Source organism: Prionailurus viverrinus, chromosome A1, assembly GCF_022837055.1.
Source record: "Prionailurus viverrinus isolate Anna chromosome A1, UM_Priviv_1.0, whole genome shotgun sequence".
Taxonomy (NCBI): domain Eukaryota; kingdom Metazoa; phylum Chordata; class Mammalia; order Carnivora; family Felidae; genus Prionailurus; species Prionailurus viverrinus.
The window spans coordinates 137,615,947-137,632,949 of record NC_062561.1 but is presented as its reverse complement, the minus strand read 5'-3'; the positions used below and the strand labels follow the sequence as shown (position 1 = coordinate 137,632,949).

The following is a 17,003-nucleotide window of genomic DNA, read 5'->3' as shown; positions in this document are numbered from 1 at the left end:
GAAGAGCTAGAATCAGAGCTCACATTTTTTGCTTCTTAATTCTGTTTGTTTTTCTATCATGCCCTACTTTAAAAAAAAAGTTTTATTTATTTTTGAGAGAGAGAGAGAGAGAGAGAGAGAGAGAGAGAGAGAGAGAGAGAAGAGGCAGAGAGAGAATCCCAAGCAGGCTCGGCACACTGTCAGTGCAGAGCCTGATGTGGGGCTCAAACCCATGAACCGTGAGATCACGACCTGAGCCAAAATCTAGAGTCCAGACACTTAACTGACTGAGCCACCCAGGCACCCCTCTCATGCCCCACTTTTTAAGACTGTTTATAGTTAAATACAGATTTGGAGATGTTACCTGAAACTAATTTCCTCTCTTTACTTGGTCTTCTTGCCAGATGCTTTATCCGTGGTTTTCGAGATCATGCTGCAAGAAGCCTTTGAAGTGCCTTCTACTCAGCTTCTGTCCCTCTATGTTTTATACCATTGCCTGGCCAAGAAGACAGACTTCAGTGTAAGTGAGGGACCGTAAAGTACTACTGAGAGCCTTAGAAGCATGCAGTGACTCTTTAGTAGGGATGAGGTTCCTGGAGAAAACCCTTGCCACCAGAATCTGAAAGAAGCCATCTGATACACAGCTCTGAGACCCCAAACAACCAGGAATGAGTGTTCCTTCTGTACATTTTAGTGACTGGCTTTTGACAGCGTGGAACTGGATGTCCCTTCACTTGAAAGAATCTCAAGCGAAAGTCCTTAGGCGCATTTTGAAACTTGAGAGCTAAGCTGAATGCACCTCAGACATTCAGAACTGGATAACTGATTCTCACTGACAGTGGGACTTGCATATCAGAGAAGCAATGAGGCAGCTAACTGACCACAAGCTTGGGTGTGTTCACTTCACATCAGTGTTTTCCTAAGGTTGCTCTTGGTCAGTCCAGAAGACCAAGTTTCATTTTCCTTTCTTAGATAAGGCTATTTAATCATTGTTTCTTGTTATCCTAAGAATAACAACAGTAACAACAGTAACCAATATTTAAATAGTACCCACTTTACACCAAGCTCTGTTCTTGGTGTTTTAAATTTATTAATGCATATAATCCTCACAACTCTATGCAGATGAGCAGACTGGAGCGCAGTGATGTTACATAATAGCCACCCGGCTAGTAGGTGCTGAAGCCACCTGGAGAAGCCAGGCGGTCTGACCCTACAGTCTACCCTCAACTTCCAATGTAACATCAGAAAATCCTAGTTTGGGTAGGAACTGAAAAGGCCATCGAATCCAGCTCACATTCATTAGTTCGTTAAATTTATATTGAGCAACTGCTGCCTTCCATATATTGCCAAGCACTGGTTGTACAGTGGTAAACAAACATTTCCTGCTTCCAATCAAAGAATACAGGCATTCAAGGCAAAACAAACCAAATACATGCATTTAAAATTATAGCTGCAATGGGTCTACAAAGACCTCTTGTATGAAAAGTGTCTATATTGGGGAGTTTTTGTTTGTATCCTAAACTTAGGTTAGGAATGGCTTCCTTCAGGAAATATTTCTGGAGTTAATACTTGAAAGATGAATAGGAATTAACTGGTTGAAGAGAGGAAGAACAGTCCAAAAAGAGGAAATAACACATGCAAAAGCCCTGTGGCAGAAAAAACATGGCAAGCAGAAAGGGGCTGGAAAAAGATAGGAAGACAGTCAATGTAAATGCAACAGAGAGCATGGTAAGAAGGGCATGGGGTGAGGTAAGGTTGGAGAATGTAATTCATGCTAAGCTGTATTATGTATATCCTAAAAATAGAGGCATTTGAAAAGTTTTAAGAAGAAGGGGTAACATGATCCAATTTGAATTTTGAAGAGATACCTCAGCTATAATGTGGTTAGGAGATTAGATCAACTATGGTTGTCTCAGTAGGCAGTAATGGTCAGGTGGGGACCAGAATGTATGGACTTAAGAGTAGCCAATGAACATATTTGGGAGGCAGATAACATATGGTGGAGAACTATATGTGGAGGCAGGAACATACTGGTGAAATCATCTCCTCAGTTTTTGACTTGTGTATCTGGATGGAAAGGTTGTCATGTGTTTGCAAGGGGAACCCTGGAAAAAGACTGAATTTATTTGGCTATGAACATATTGCAGTTTGAGATGCCTTTGAGACAACCAAGAGATTTCATGAGGGAAATTGAAATCTTCATGGAAACATTTGGACTGGGGGCATAATTTATATACATAGGTATAAATTTCTGCAGGTGAAGCACAGAGGAAAATGGGCAATCAGGATTGTATTAGGTCACAAAAACCACAGGAAAAGAGTGGTTTATAGTTTAGAATGCTTCTGAGAGGGTAGGTCAGATGAGGACTTTTAAAACGTTCATTGAATTTAGTGGCCTAAAGACACTCAATTGTAACCTGTGTTTCCATAGAATAATGGAGCAGGAAAGGAAATTAGAGTGGATTGTGGAGTAAGTTCAAGGGGCAGAAAGGAGACAGCTAGCGTAGGTGGTGCTTTGAGATACCTAGCAGTGGAGGGGAGTGGAGAGGAGAGAGGGAGAATGAGATTTGCTTTGTATTAATGGGAAGCACCAAGTAGGAAAACCTTGAGGACCCTGGTACGATAGCACCTGACTTCGTCCTTGATAGTACATACAGCAGAAGCTACAGGTTTGGAAGAGACCTGATCTCATACATTAACACATAAATAGCTTCTCATATAAGCAGTGGTGGTTGTATTATTTTCAGGGAATCATCCCAAAAAAATCTGTAAGACTTTCGTTTGTTGGTTTTCATCCATCTAAAAGTGCCTTCAGAAGTGTCCCTGTTCCAGCTGCCATCACCACCCCTGCTCAATTCCCGGAGCAGCAAGGATACCGTTCTTTTGGCTTTTCACCGCTATCACATTTAGATACTACAGATCATGATTTTCCCTAAAGAAAAGAAAAAAAAATTTAAGGCTCCTTATTTATTATTCACTGGGTCCCTTTTCATGCAGCTTTTGTGGGGGGAAATCAAACCTTAGGGTGATTTGCTTTTGAAAGTGAAATGCCCTGGTCTTCAAATTACCAGCTTTTACTTATCTGTGCTGCACAAGTGCCTGAGGAGGCTTTGTTTTTCCTCCCAAGATTTTTGCTTTTTTCAAAGGTTGAGAAAAACCTTAAGAAATTACGCTTGTAGTACACAAAGGCCATTCCCGGGAAAGAGGCTTGGGTGCCCATTAACACCCAGGGTGCCTCACTTATACCTGGCTACAACTGTAGCCTGTACGCCTCATTCGTTCTCTGCTTCCTTCCTGACCTCTGACTGCAAAGACCAGCGCAGGGCACCCTGAGCTTTGTGTTGTTTGTTTTCAAGCCAGGACAAGGGCACTGGCTGACGTGCACCCATATGGCACCAGGAAGATCACAGCTCTCATTGTCTGGATGGTTGCCAAGGCTGTCCTCTGAGCCCAGAATCTATGCGAGCCCTCTTCACTATTCTTGCTGCCCTGTAGCAGGCTCAGCAATGCTTGTATTTTTGCCCCTTCCCCCCCCCCCCATGTCTCAAAAAGCTCCAATTTTAATGAAGTGTAATTTTGCACCCTGAGTTGAAAGAAATGATCACTAAGTGTTTCTGATTGTCCAATTTATTTTTAAGAGGCACAAATCTATCTAAAAGCAACCTAATAGTTGTATTTATTTTTACACTGTGAAGTAGAAGGAGTCTTATCATTGCTGAATTGTTTAAAATTCAAAAGCTGGCCCCAGCATGCTATAGCAACGTGAATGAATGAATATTGGGCTGACAGCATGTGTAATCTTTACTGATTGTCTCAAGGCATTGTTGGTCCAGAGTGTACTCTTTATTTTTGTTTTGTTTTGCTTTTCTGATTGCAAAAGGAACTCTTATTCATTGCAAGAAATGTGGAAGATAATGAAAGTATAAAGCAAAAAACCAAAACTGCTCATAATTTCATTACCCAGAAATCTGTAAACAGAGGGTATTTCTCTTCTATGTTATTCATTAAACATAAATATCTTCTCTTTATAAAATTAGGATCATAGTGAACCTATAGCTTTGTTATTTTGTTATTTTTTGTTTGTTTGTTTTACTTAATGCTATAACATGTTCCCCCCCCCCCCCCCCATTAAAAATCATTAAAAATCAAATTTGTTCCTTGGCTGGACCATGATCTGGTTTATTCTGTTGCAGTGGGAAGAGGAGAGGAATTTTGGTGCATCGCTATTACTCCCAGGCCTAAAGCAAAAGAACTCAGTGGGGTTGAGTTCCCAGTTGTATGGCTATGCACTTCTTGGTAAGCTAAGTGATCTTTACAAATATTGTTCTTCGTGGATAGAACGGATGCAGTCTTCTACTTTGTAATAAATTTTTATTTTATTTATTTATTTATTTTTTTAAATTTTTTTTTCAACGTTTTTTATTTATTTTTGGGACAGAGAGAGACAGCATGAACGGGGGAGGGGCAGAGAGAGAGGGAGACACAGAATCGGAAACAGGCTCCAGGCTCCGAGCCATCAGCCCAGAGCCTGACGCGGGGCTCGAACTCACAGACCTCGAGATCGTGACCTGGCTGAAGTCGGACGCTTAACCGACTGCGCCACCCAGGCGCCCCGTAATAAATTTTTATTTTGATTTCAGTGTGCTAATGATTTTATTCATACAGCTTTATTCATACGATATCATGTATGATTGTATTCATATGCTACAGCTTTCATTTTTATACATAAAAATAGACCTTGGTAGCTTTACACTTATGGACTTATGCCTTAAGAGACAGTAAAGAGGCTTCTAAAACCTGTTACCACTGGTAAGGTGAAAACTAGTTCTGGTGGCTTTGGATCATATTTTGTGGTAATCAATGTGAGGAAGGGATAAAGAATGGAAAGTTCTGGCCTTCTCTTGGGAAAACCAGCCAGCTAGTAAAATGTTTCCCAGTATTAACAAAGATCTTTCTGTCTCTTTTAGACCTGAAGTCCAGGAGGTAAGAAATCAAGACTTAGGGTTGAACTCGCATCCTTGGTATCATTTTCAGGTGAGGGAAGGGAAGCTCAGACAGCATGTCTAGTAACCCTTAGAGAAAGCAGAGAGGTTCATTTGGCACAGTGTGACTGTGCCAAGCAGGGGATTGGTTGCTTTACTTTCATGCCCTGACTGAATTGAAAGACAGGTCAGGAGATCAAAGCCTCAGAACCTGAGTTGTATGGAATCAGGTCAGTTAACATCCAACCTAAGTGTGCATAAAATGTGTCCTGATTTACAGAGTTTCTTAAATGCATATTATTTCATTGTTCTTCCATTCTTTGTCTTAAGTAGACAGGCATTTCAGAAGGTACCTTCTCTTGACCATGCACTGCTTTGACTTACCTTTGTTTTATGAAAATCATCAAAGTTTTAGCAGTTTTGAAATTGATCTTCACCAACAAAATGTAGTGTGGCACTCTCGGGTGCTGATTCTAATATAGACTGATGTAGGGAGAGGAATTTAGTTTATCACTTGGCTATCAGACTAGCAAAAGAAATTGACCACTCTTTTTTAAAAATTGTTTTCTCGGAGCACCTGGGTGGCACACTCGGTTAAGTGTCTGACTTCAGCTCAGGTTATGATCTTGCAGCTTGCAAGTTGAAGCCCTGCGTCAGGCTCTGTGCTGACAGCTTGGAGCCTGGAGCCTGCTCTGGATTCTGTGTCTGCCTCTCTTTCTGCTCCTCCCCCACTCACACTGTCTCTTTCTCAAAAATAAATAAACATTAGAAAAATTTTAGGGGCCCCTGTGTGGCTCATTTGGTTAAGCATCCAACTTAGGCTCAGGTCATGATCTCATGGTTCATGGCTTTGAGCCCCACGTAGGCTCTGTGCTGGCAGCTTAGAGCCTGGAGCCTGCTTCAGATTCTGTGTCTCCCTCTCTCTCTGCCTTTCCCCTGCTCGTGCTCTGTCTCTGTCTCTGTCTCTCAAAAATAAATAAACATAAAAAAAATTTTTTTTAATTTTTTTAAATAAAAAATAAAATCGTTTTCTCCTTATATGCCATCTCCTTTTGCTGTTGGCTTATGCGTTTTGCCTTTGCCTTCAGGTGATCATTCGGAACTGTTATACTATGTGAATTATTCAGAGAGCTGTCAGGACTAAGAAAATGTATGTGGTCACCACTGTCTCTGCACAGAGGCCCTGGTGCTTCGGGACTGGTGGCTGTCAGATGAAAAGCTCTTTGCTCTCACTGCGTCATGTGCTGCACGGCCTCACCCGGCCCCAGTGGAAGCAGCTTTCCCAGAATGTGACTGCAGTCCAGCCCCAAGTATCTTAAAGTCTAAAATTAGCTGTCACCTGATAAGCTTTGTCTATTTCTGCCCTCCTATAGCCCTCCCAATCCTCCTTCCCAGGAACGATAAGTTAAGGTGGCTTTAAGACCTGGCAGCTCAAGGTGACTTTGGCCATCCGTGCAGAGAGGGCTTCTATTCCCCAGGAACACAGAGACAGCCCCTCGCCCCACCTGAGGCCCCTGGTGTCTGGTGTCCACGTCTGGAGCTCCACTTGTGACGGTTTGAGGAATCAAGAAAAACATTCATGTCCCAAGATCCAAGAAGGATGATGCAGACTTTGTGGCTTAAGTACCGATGAAGCTCAAATAAAGGACAGTCGATGGGATGTTTTGGAGCGTTTTGAAAAATGTCAAACATTTGCTGGCAGGGAAAGTTGTCATATGTTGACGAGATTTTCACTGTAGGAGAATTGTGGGAATTCTTTTTCTGAGGAAGATTTTGTTCTTGAAACAAAAATAGTATTTCAGTTGTTTGACTCGTTTTATAAGGGTAGTTCCACTTAAAGAGACAGATATATCAACCTCTCTAAACTTCCCTTAGCCCTGTGATTCATACATCCTCATGATAATTTCCACCAGCCCAAGTGAAAAAGAAAAAAAGCAAATTTGTACAGTTTCGTATTTAAAAAATGGATTTGGTGCATTTACTATATTCTTCATCATCCATCTGGAATGGCACCAGGTCACTCGCCAGGATGAAGCTCTTGGTACATACTTGAAATGATTCTTGATTTCTAGAGCTGCCAGGTGCATATTCACTTTGCTTTCAAGTCCTCAGCCTCAAACGTAGTGGAAAGCCATGCCTGAGCCATCTTCATTGTTCTTTTTGGCCACAGGGAAGGTGGAGTTGCAGCGAGGGCTGCGGGCTGTGTACCATAACATGCCTCTGCTGTGGCAACCCGGCTACCTCAACAGAGCCCTTCAAGTGATGGAGAAGGTGGCCTCGTCCCCGGAGGACGGGAAGCTGTGTGCAGAAGCGGTACGTCCTTCGGCTCTAATTCAGTGTGCTTTAGCCATCTCCTGTTCCCTGTGAGCCAGGCTGTGAATCTGTTTTCATTTTCTTCTCCCCCCCCTCCTTTCTGTACTTCTGTAGAATCATGTACTTCTCCAGTGGAAAGGGAATGAAAAACGGCACACATTCTCAATGTTCCTGACCAGAAGTATTAGAGAATAAGAGTAGTGTTGACTCTCTAGCTCAGTGTGTGGAGGAAAACTATCCCTGTCTCCTGAAATTTAAACTGAGTTCAGTAAAACACTGCCCACACTACCACCCTCTCCCCCAGTAAAACTCAGTGGCAGCTCAAGAGAGGTTAATATTTCATCTTATTTTTTGGCCTTTCTGTACCCTTGTAGCCCCGGGAGACTGCATGGCAATTATTATCCCCCATAAAAGCCCTCAGGAGAGGAATCTGGGGGCTAGAGATGGCACAGTCTTGTTTTGCTTCCATGAAACGATTCTGTGGTGAACGCACGGTGCTGGAGGATGTGGGTCGGACGTTCCCTGCAGAGTCCTCAGGGGCTCACTCTACCTGGACTGGGCCACTGTCTCCCTATGGCCCCAGCACATCTCTCAGTCACCTAGGACTCTTGACACTGGAACCACCAGACTTAGCCCACAGGAAACGTATTATCTCAGAGCCACATGAAAGCCTCCTGCCCCACAGACAGCCAGTGTCCGCTCCTGTCCAAGCCGTTTACCTCTTCAGAGGGAGGCCTAGATGGACGTTGGTTGTTGCATTACCAGGATGTAAAAGTTAACTTTGAGCTCATTCTTTGTTTTCCCTTGATTCCAGTCACTAGGGCTCACTCCTTGGCTTCATTTTCATCATGAAGATATGCAAGTCTGGTGCCTGTATTGACCAGATACTGATGTCTAGTGAATCATCATGTTCTTTGGTAGATATTTGTAACAGAACATCCACATTCCTAAATACATACTCATATTTAACCCTGTTGTAGTCAGTTCTAGTGGTAAAAAACACAGTATTATACATAAATCCTTTGCCAGGGAAATTAGTCCTTCCAACCTAAGCCAGATTTGTATTCTTTGTGATCTGTCTTAATAGGAATATGATTCGGATGTCAGCAAGAATGGGATATGTGTTAGGTGTGGGTATAATGTAGTAATGGCATTAAAAGACTTGGAGTATTTCCTAGATTTTTGTTCTAATGTGACATGGTAAGATTAATTGGTATCTAAGCAGGTGCTAATGCTGACCTTGAGGTTGTAGAATGATTAGGCCCTCGGTGGGTCAAGGGAAGGTGTGCCCCAAAGTGAATGTGGTTGGCGACAGGCCAAAAGAAAAAGGAACCCTCTGTTTTATAATTTATTTACTTTCTAAGTCACAGAGATCACCTCGTTGTGGATTTCACGTATGCCTGTCAAGTCTCTGTCAGTAGCTTATGAGGGTTGTGCAGCTCCCTAATTTACAGAAACCTCGCGAGCCACAGTCTTTCTGTGAAGGAAGTACTTGGCCTGGATTCAGAGGCTCTCTTGCGCACATTCACAGTGGTCCTCTGTTGGTTGCGCTCTGTGGCAGTTTTTCTCTCCTTCTCCCACTTCCAAACTGGTTGGGGAACAACGACCTGGAAAAGGGATTACTTTGAGTACCCATTGAACATAATTTTTGGATTCCTGCCCAGTTGACTAAAGGTGAAATCAAATGCCATTGTGCTGACTCATATACGAAGAATTCTGAGCTTGCTGATCTGTACCATTTGTTTTGTACTAAGTTGTCCATGCCATCTGACAGGGTGTTTCTCATGTAAAATCATATAACCGTGTCTATTTCCTATAATTTTATAAGAGAAAGAGTTCACTAGTTTTCAGATCCCAGCTGTTCCTTCCTATCCCTTCCCTACCCTCTCTTCAGGGTGCTTCATAGGATGCTTAGTCCCTGCCCCTTTGTCCTCTCCACAGCTGGATGTGCTAGACAGAACGCTGAAGGCTGTGACTGCTCCAGCCTGTGGGTCTTCAGAGGCACAGCCCCAAGAAGAAGACAGCCAGGGCTCAGAAGAACTGGTGGAGCAGTTGGACGTGGAGGAAACTGAACAGTCCAAGCTTCCCCAATACCTGGAACGATTTAAGGTGCGTCGTAGCAGAATTGAGCCCCTCTGAGCTGTGCATTATGCGTGCTTCTTTTCTGTCGTGATAGGCAGCCCTTTCATGCATCAATGTCCCACACAAAGGCATGAAAACTGACATCAAAAATCGTGCTTCAAACAGGAAGTGGTCTTAAAAGTAATAAATGGAATTTTTATGCTCCTTTTTGTACGTGAGCTAATCAGTCACAGTTTTGTCACTGGGGCAGCATGTCATTACCCACTCATCCCTGACATGTGCCTGATGCATGGGTAATAGCTTGCCGCCTCAGAGCAGTCACCTGACTCCATCCCCAGCTGGAAAGGATCTGGTCATTTCTCTATATTGCGCTAATATGCTCGATAACCCAAAACCAAAGTAGAAATAAGCCAAATTTGAGTACGATGGAGATCAGATGCCGGTATCTTCTGTTGCTTGGCTTTGAGTTGTGCACTCAGGCCCTGAGAAGACTTAATTGGACTGCATGGAAGAGGTGAACAAGTTTCCACCGTGTCTTTTCAGAATAGATCTGAGCGCTCAAGCTGCCATTGGTACCTTTCAACTGTATGTCCCCAAATCCTCTGTGATCAGAGTCAGGGAAGAAGAGCTATGTTCAGAGGTTAACCCCTTGGCCTCTTCCTTGCTTTGTTTTTAATATATTTAGTGCAAAGAGAAAAATATGCTGTCTAAAGGAGAATTCTTCGCATGAAACAGAAAACCTTCCCATCCATGCCAGCTGACCTGTTGTGTCATTTTGAGACAGACAGGTGTCATTTTGCCTGATTATTACACTTAGATCTGTTCAGTAATTATATTGAACCAGCTATGGGATACCTATTTCCCCGTGTTATAGGGAGGACTCCACTGTACTTGTAGCAGCTGTTTCTCCTGGTACTTCTGTAAAGTCATTGTTCAGTGTCCCTCTTTTATAATTTGAAAACTAAGAAAGAAAGGTTAATATTTGGTACACAGAGAATTGGCAGCTAAGTTTCGAATTTACATACCTGTTCGTTTCTCTTAACTTTGCAGATTTAAAAAGGCTGAAGAACAAACAAAAAATCATCCATAGTTTAGCCTCATAGTTTATCATCTACCATATTCATATTGACCAAGGCTGCCACAACACTCCTCAAGATGACCACCTCTTTCTCTTGTTTCTTACATTTTTTTTTAAATTTTTTTTTCAACGTTTATTTATTTTTGGGACAGAGAGAGACAGAGCATGAACGGGGGAGGGGCAGAGAGAGAGGGAGACACAGAATCGGAAACAGGCTCCAGGCTCTGAGCCATCAGCCCAGAGCCTGACGCGGGGCTTGAACTCCCGGACCGCGAGATCGTGACCTGGCTGAAGTCGGATGCTTAACTGACTGCACCACCCAGGCGCCCCTCTTGTTTTTTACATTTAATCTCAAGAGAGTAGAAATCTGTGCTGCATTAAATTCTTAGTCCTCATTCTTCGACAGATGCATTTTTTTGAAAAGCAAAACAAAAAGAGACAAATATTTATTGGCTGCTAGCCGTGTATTAGGCACCAGTGCATTTCATTTATCTTCCCTGTGGCTCTGCGGGTCGGTGATGCTTTTCCTACGTTACATGACACCAGGCTGAGAGAAACTTGCCCATAAGTGACTGATGGGGGATTTGAACAGAAGTTTGCTGGCTCAGATTTGAGTTGTCATTCTGGTGTCCCAAGGTGTCTCCTTGGCCTCAAACCACATGGAAAGTGATACCAGAACGAAATAATTTTCATTGTACATTTCCTTTTCTTCCTGTTGCCTGATTTTTATAGTCTCAGGTAATTCGGGGTCCATTTTTATAGGCTTGACCCATCACACTAGGCCTGTAGCCACGGCTTGACACATGGATTCTGCCCACCTTCCTCCCCTTATTGGAGCAGGCCTCATCACCTAAGCCAGTGAATGGCATTTGTTTTTGGAACATGGGGAGGTGTGGTTTAAGCTAGAGCTGGGGCCATTAGTGACTCTCTCTTGATGATCTACATCCTGAAGCACTTAAGTGTATTAGTGTTTTTAGTACCTCACTTCTCCAGGAATATAATACCGACCAAACCAAGATGCCATTTCAGATGGAGCTGTGGGCAGTCAGTTTGTAAAGGTTGACCTGCAATGGAACACAGCAGGTGGAAGCTTATAATAGTGCATGGACTCCTGGGAGCTGTTTAGCATGCCACTAGTAAAAAAAAAAAAAAAAAAACTCCTTGCACTGGTTTCCATCTGTTGAAGGGAATGCTGGTAGACAAGCATTTATCTCACTTATTCAGAAGGAAAAGATACAGACCGGCTAGCTCCAGTTTATCAGCTGCTTCTGCCATTTTGTGTGCATCTTAAGAGTTCTTTGCTCTGGGAGTTGGCTGCTTGGTTTGGTGTAAGTCAGAGTGGAAATGTAGATTTGTTATACTCGTGCTGTCTTTGTGGTTTAAAACAAGAAATTACATATAGAATCACAGCATATGGAGTTCCATTTACCGTTTGTGAGTGAAGGGAGAGAGAGCACATGTGGTGCATCTTAGCAAAATTGCTGGACTGAAAAAAAAAAAAAAAGTAAATGCTAACAGTGCCTAGATGAAAGGCAGCATGACACGTTCCCAGCAAAGTGCCTTTGCCTGTAAGCAGAACGTGTGGACATTTTGCAAGTGATTTAATCTCTTTTCCTCTTTGTATTCTCCCACCTGCACCCTCCTCCCTCACCCCATCCCCTCTTTTTTTCTTCGCTTCCAACAGGACTTACATTCTAAGCTTGAGGCTTTGGGCAAAGTTGAATCAGAAAGTCCTTTGACTCTGACCATCCAGCTCGTCAAGGAACAGCTCCCCACCTTTGAAGCAGAGGATATCGCAACCTATGAGCAGAAGCTGCAGCAATGGCATCTGGAACGGGTACACTTGATTCAGAGGGAACAGGAGCAGAGGGAGAAGGCAAAGCAGGAGCATGAGGCCCGGAGGGCAGCAAAGACATCTGCCTAACAGGCCCTCAGGCCCCCAGACCCCACAGAGGAACTTCACTAGGCCCCGTCCTAGGATTCTTGCTGACCATGATGGCAGCCTCAGCTTCCTCTGCCCGTCGTCTCCCTTTTCCTCAAGCAGGCTGCTTGTGACAGAAAGCCACAGTGTTCAACATATTAAGGCACTGTGACTTCCCATCAGATGCCTAGGAGGGCTGCTGAGCTCTGAGTGGCAGGTGATCAGACTGAAGCCCCAGCTAAACACCTTAAAAAGGTGCTATCAAGGCTTATGGTGGGGTTTCCGGGGTCAGGTATCAGTGTTGAACATTGAAAGTCCCTGATACATAGCAGTGGTGGAGGGAGAGACCGTGTTTGAACAGCCTGGTCTTGAGCACAGGCTTCTGAGTGGCCTCTCTCCCCAGCAGGCAAACTGCACGTCCTGAGGCCTCCTCCCCCTCAGTGTCCTCCCAGCCTGAGCTGGGTGTGGGACACCCACACATCTCACTTTCTCCCTCCCCCATGTCTCTGCTCTGCAGACCTAAACTGGGAAGAAATTGAGGACAGGAATGAACATGACACCATGAACCCACTGGCTTTCAAATTTCAGGCACCCACAGTAATATTTTTAGAATGGAAGCGTTTTTGAGGAGAAAGATAACTCTAGCTCTGAAGCCTCCTGAGCTTGGCTTCTCCATCACGTTGGGGTAACTTCTTTCCAAAGCATTGTCTCAGCTCCTTCCTCAAGGAGGTAAAGTGAGCCTTTTGTGTCCACACATGCACACATGTGCAACTTGTGAACACACATTGCCGTTGGAGAAATAGGAGAAAACGAGAGGCAGGATGGGGCTTGTAGTGCATTGGAGACATTAACTGTGAACCTCCCAGGGAGTGGAAATTCCTTCCTGAAGTTTCTCTGTGAAAGGGGTCAGGGGCAGCTCCTGCTTGCTGTATACATTTGCCTGTAAGTACAGTGGTATACTTTTATTCAAGGTCGTGCTCTTTTAATCAAGAACCTGTGGAAATAAATGTTCTGGGATTATTTTGGTATATTCTTTATCTTTGTGGGAAGGGAGGGAGAGAGGAAGTCACACCATCAGCATGGTGATTCTGATTGTGAACAACAAATTTTTAACCTTTCGTCTCCATCAGACTTTGCACCACACCCGGTAACATTTTTTGAGAACTAACTGTGCCGACACCTCAAGCAGCCCTGTGATGGAGGCTGGAGCAATCCCATTCTTGAATGAGGAAACTGGCTGGCACTGCTGCCCACCCTGTGTGTTACGTCCATCCATACCTGCAGGCCACGTCCAACGCAGGGTCTTGTGGGTGGGCAAAGCTGAGTCGTACCTAGGTAGAAGGTCATGACCAAAAGTCACTTGTGACATTTTAGTTGATCAGGGGCTGGGCTTTTTCAGCCACTCCCTTATATCCAGAGGAAGTTTCAAGATAAATCAGAAGGCCCCTTTGCTCAGTAAATTACTGACCATCACGGCCTGAAGCATGTTGTTAATACTTCAGCTCATAATTTGGCCTTCTGTTTCCTCCCCATCTGTCCCTGTCGCACTTGATTTCCAGTATTACCAGAGTGGGGAGCATGAAAACTGCTGAGCAGCAGTGAAATGCCCTACTCTCCTCTCGGGCTCTGTTGCCTTGGCACCAGACTTTGCGTTTTGTTTTCATACCTCGTAGCTGGCCGTGGATATCAGATACGTGCGTGGTATTTTTGTTGTAGGTTTTACATGCAGTCAAAGGCCCCCAAAATTTGTTTATTAAAGTCATTTTTTCACCGTGAATCAAATAGCATCTAGTGAGTAAATGCTGCTAAACATCGTACGATGCAATAGGACAGCCCCCATGGCAGAGAAGTATCTGGTCCAAAATGTCAGTAGTGCCCTGAGGTCAGAAGCCATGGCCTAGGGTGTGTGAGCAGGGCATCCACGGGCACGTGTGTACAAATGGCTCATTTACAAATGGCATTTCTCAAGCTAAAAAAATAATTAACATATCTAATTATTTTAATATTTAACTAATAAAATAATGAGTTTCTTATCTAAATGAGTATAAAATACGCAGTAATATAGGGTGGGCCATTATTCTTCCTAAACAGAGTCTATTATGGAAAAGAGTAAATGATGATTTATGTGATTTTGCTGTATGGCAATATATAACTGGGGATCTGCAGTGATGTGGCCTATGAGTCAGTGGGACTCAACACCATTGCACCCAGTAACCTTGCTGGGAGTGCGTGGTGAGGAAGGGATAAAGTTTGAAATGGGCTCAGAGAGCTTTGGCTATAGTGAATCATAAAAGCAGAAAATGTGGTGTGATGGTATTTTCATTAAATGGTAATTAGTCGTCAGAGCTGAGTTTTTCAAACGCTGACAATGATAAATTTTTTACTTATAAAATCTTACCTTAGAAAATGGGGAATGCTTTTCAACATCATTATGCCAGGGAAATTGCCTTTTATTCTAAGTAACGGCTTCTTAGCTTGAAAATAACCTTTCCTTCCCCCCATTGAGTGGGCCTTTTTGCTGACATTGCACACTGCCATGAGGATGCTATTATGGTATGGTGTCAAGGAAGTCCAAAAATGATAGTAGCAATGCCCCTGAGATTGTGGCGGTTACCACTGGGATCTTTGTTTAATACTCTTAGGCTGTTTACTCTTAGGCTGTGTTTATTATATATGAATGTTAGGGATTCCAGATCTGAGCTGGACATGTTCAGAAAACAAAGTTTATTCTTGTAAGAAGCATCTGAAAATAAATTCCATGTTAGGATTTAAATGCTAGATCAAGGACTACAGGGAAGATTTATAAAGGATTTCTAAGAAGTACATTCTCTGATGGACCCAGTGATAAGAGAATGTCACTTGCTTTTTTGGTTTCCACGATCCTTCATCTCTGCAGAGTGCAAAATTCTAATCTTTAAAATACCCTCCCTGGTTAATATGCCTAAAATAGTATGTGGAGTAAAACCAATGCCCGTTAAAATCTTCCTCCAATAACCGTATGCTGGGCCGCTTTAGGATGTCTGTGTTTCCTAGGCTCTGCCTTATTGTTGCACCCATCTTGACTACAAAAATTACATTCAACAACTCCTCTTTGTGAATGCCCCTTTCTACCTAATTTAATTCTACCTACTTACAACAGCCTAGCAGGGCAGGGATTATTACCCTCATTTTGCAGAGGAGAAAACTGAGGCTCGTATGACTTGCCCAGGCCCACACAACTAGTAAGTGGGTTCACAGTGCTTGAACCAAAATTTGTCCGATTCCAAACCCACTTTCCAACAATCACAGCATATAACCACTGTGCCAGTCTGAGACTAAGTACATTCATTCATTCAACAAATATTTATTGAATACCTATTATGTGTCGGGCAGTATTAAAATAGTCACTGAGGATACAGCAAGGAACAAAGTAGACCAAGATCCCTTCCTTCATGGCACATACATTCTATGGAAGGCAACAGTCAATTCATAAGTACATAATAATGTCATGTGGTAATACGTGGCAGAGAGACAAAGCAAGGAAAGGAAGGGAACACTGGGTAGGGAAGGCCTTCCTGAGAAGATGACTATTGAAGAAAGATCCATGGGGATGAGGGTGAGAATCACGGTGTTACCTGTGGAAAGGCGCAGCAGACAGAGGAACCAGAGCCCAGATGGAAGCCCGCCTAGAGTGCCAGACAACTGGCAAGGAGGTCGGTGTGGCTGGAGTGGAAAGTGTAAGGTGGACAGGAGCTGGAGAAGAGGCCAGAGAGACGGGTAAGGGAAGGGACAGATGCTATAAGTCTTCCTGGCCCATTAGGAAGGGTGCTGGCCTTCACTCTGAGATGACTCATCTGAAGGATCCAGTGGCATGCTCTGATGTAACATTTTCAGAGGGTTTGCTGGTCTAGCTGCTTTGTGGTGAGTGAACGTGGAGACAGGAGGATCGGCTAGGAGGCTACTGCAGTAATCCAGGAGAGAAATGGCAGGCTTAGACAAAGGTAGTTACAGTAATGTGAGGAGAAGGGGTAGGACTGGGTGAATTTGGAAAGTAGAATCCACAGACTCTCCTGAGATTTTTTATCTGAGCCACGTGGAGTAATGTCTTTGCCATTTCCTGAGGTAGAAAAGCCTAGGGAGAGAAGGAGTTTGGGGAAATTAGGGATTTGTTTGGGGGCATGTTAAATTTGATTTGGGTTATTTTAAATGTCCTTATTGGCCATTCACACGGGGCTCTTAATTGACAGATGGATATGAGTTTGGAGACCAAAGAGGTACAAACTGGAGATACAAACTGTAAAAGTCATCAGCTTACATGTGGCATTCAAATCCATGAGACTGCATTACAGTAACATGCAGTTTGGGTTTGACTGAGGAGAGTCTGAGCCACAAAATGGAGCTGTGCCTGTTTTTTATGGTGAGATCACCCCAGGAAGCAGGCGTCATTATGATGCTGCATCATCTGTGAAAACACTGCCAGGTACCCGCCCCCCCCCCCCCCCCCCGAGAAATACCCAGAAGAACTGCTCATATTAAAGGAACCTGGGGTGACCAAAAGTCAATCTGCATATATGACTCCAATAGATTTTCAAGATGCACAGGATAAGATCAAAGAGGAAATGGTGATCTGGGATTATGCAAGAGTCCAAGAAATCAAGAGTGAGGAGTT

The 17,003-nt window shown here is 43.6% G+C and overlaps 1 protein-coding gene across 1 annotated transcript in view; it reads left to right on the top strand.

Annotated features, from left to right (window-relative positions):
- MRPS27 (mitochondrial ribosomal protein S27) overlaps positions 1–13,375 on the top strand; it is an 86,825-nt gene extending 73,450 nt beyond the window's left edge. Inside the window, exons 7-11 of the mRNA XM_047870247.1 lie at positions 384–499; positions 4,173–4,275; positions 7,132–7,274; positions 9,216–9,383; positions 12,119–13,375. Of these exons, the coding sequence (XP_047726203.1) occupies positions 384–499; positions 4,173–4,275; positions 7,132–7,274; positions 9,216–9,383; positions 12,119–12,358 (770 nt within the window). The 3' untranslated portion in view covers positions 12,359–13,375. The remainder of the gene's footprint in view (positions 1–383; positions 500–4,172; positions 4,276–7,131; positions 7,275–9,215; positions 9,384–12,118) is intronic.
- Positions 13,376–17,003: the final 3,628 nt, after the last annotated feature.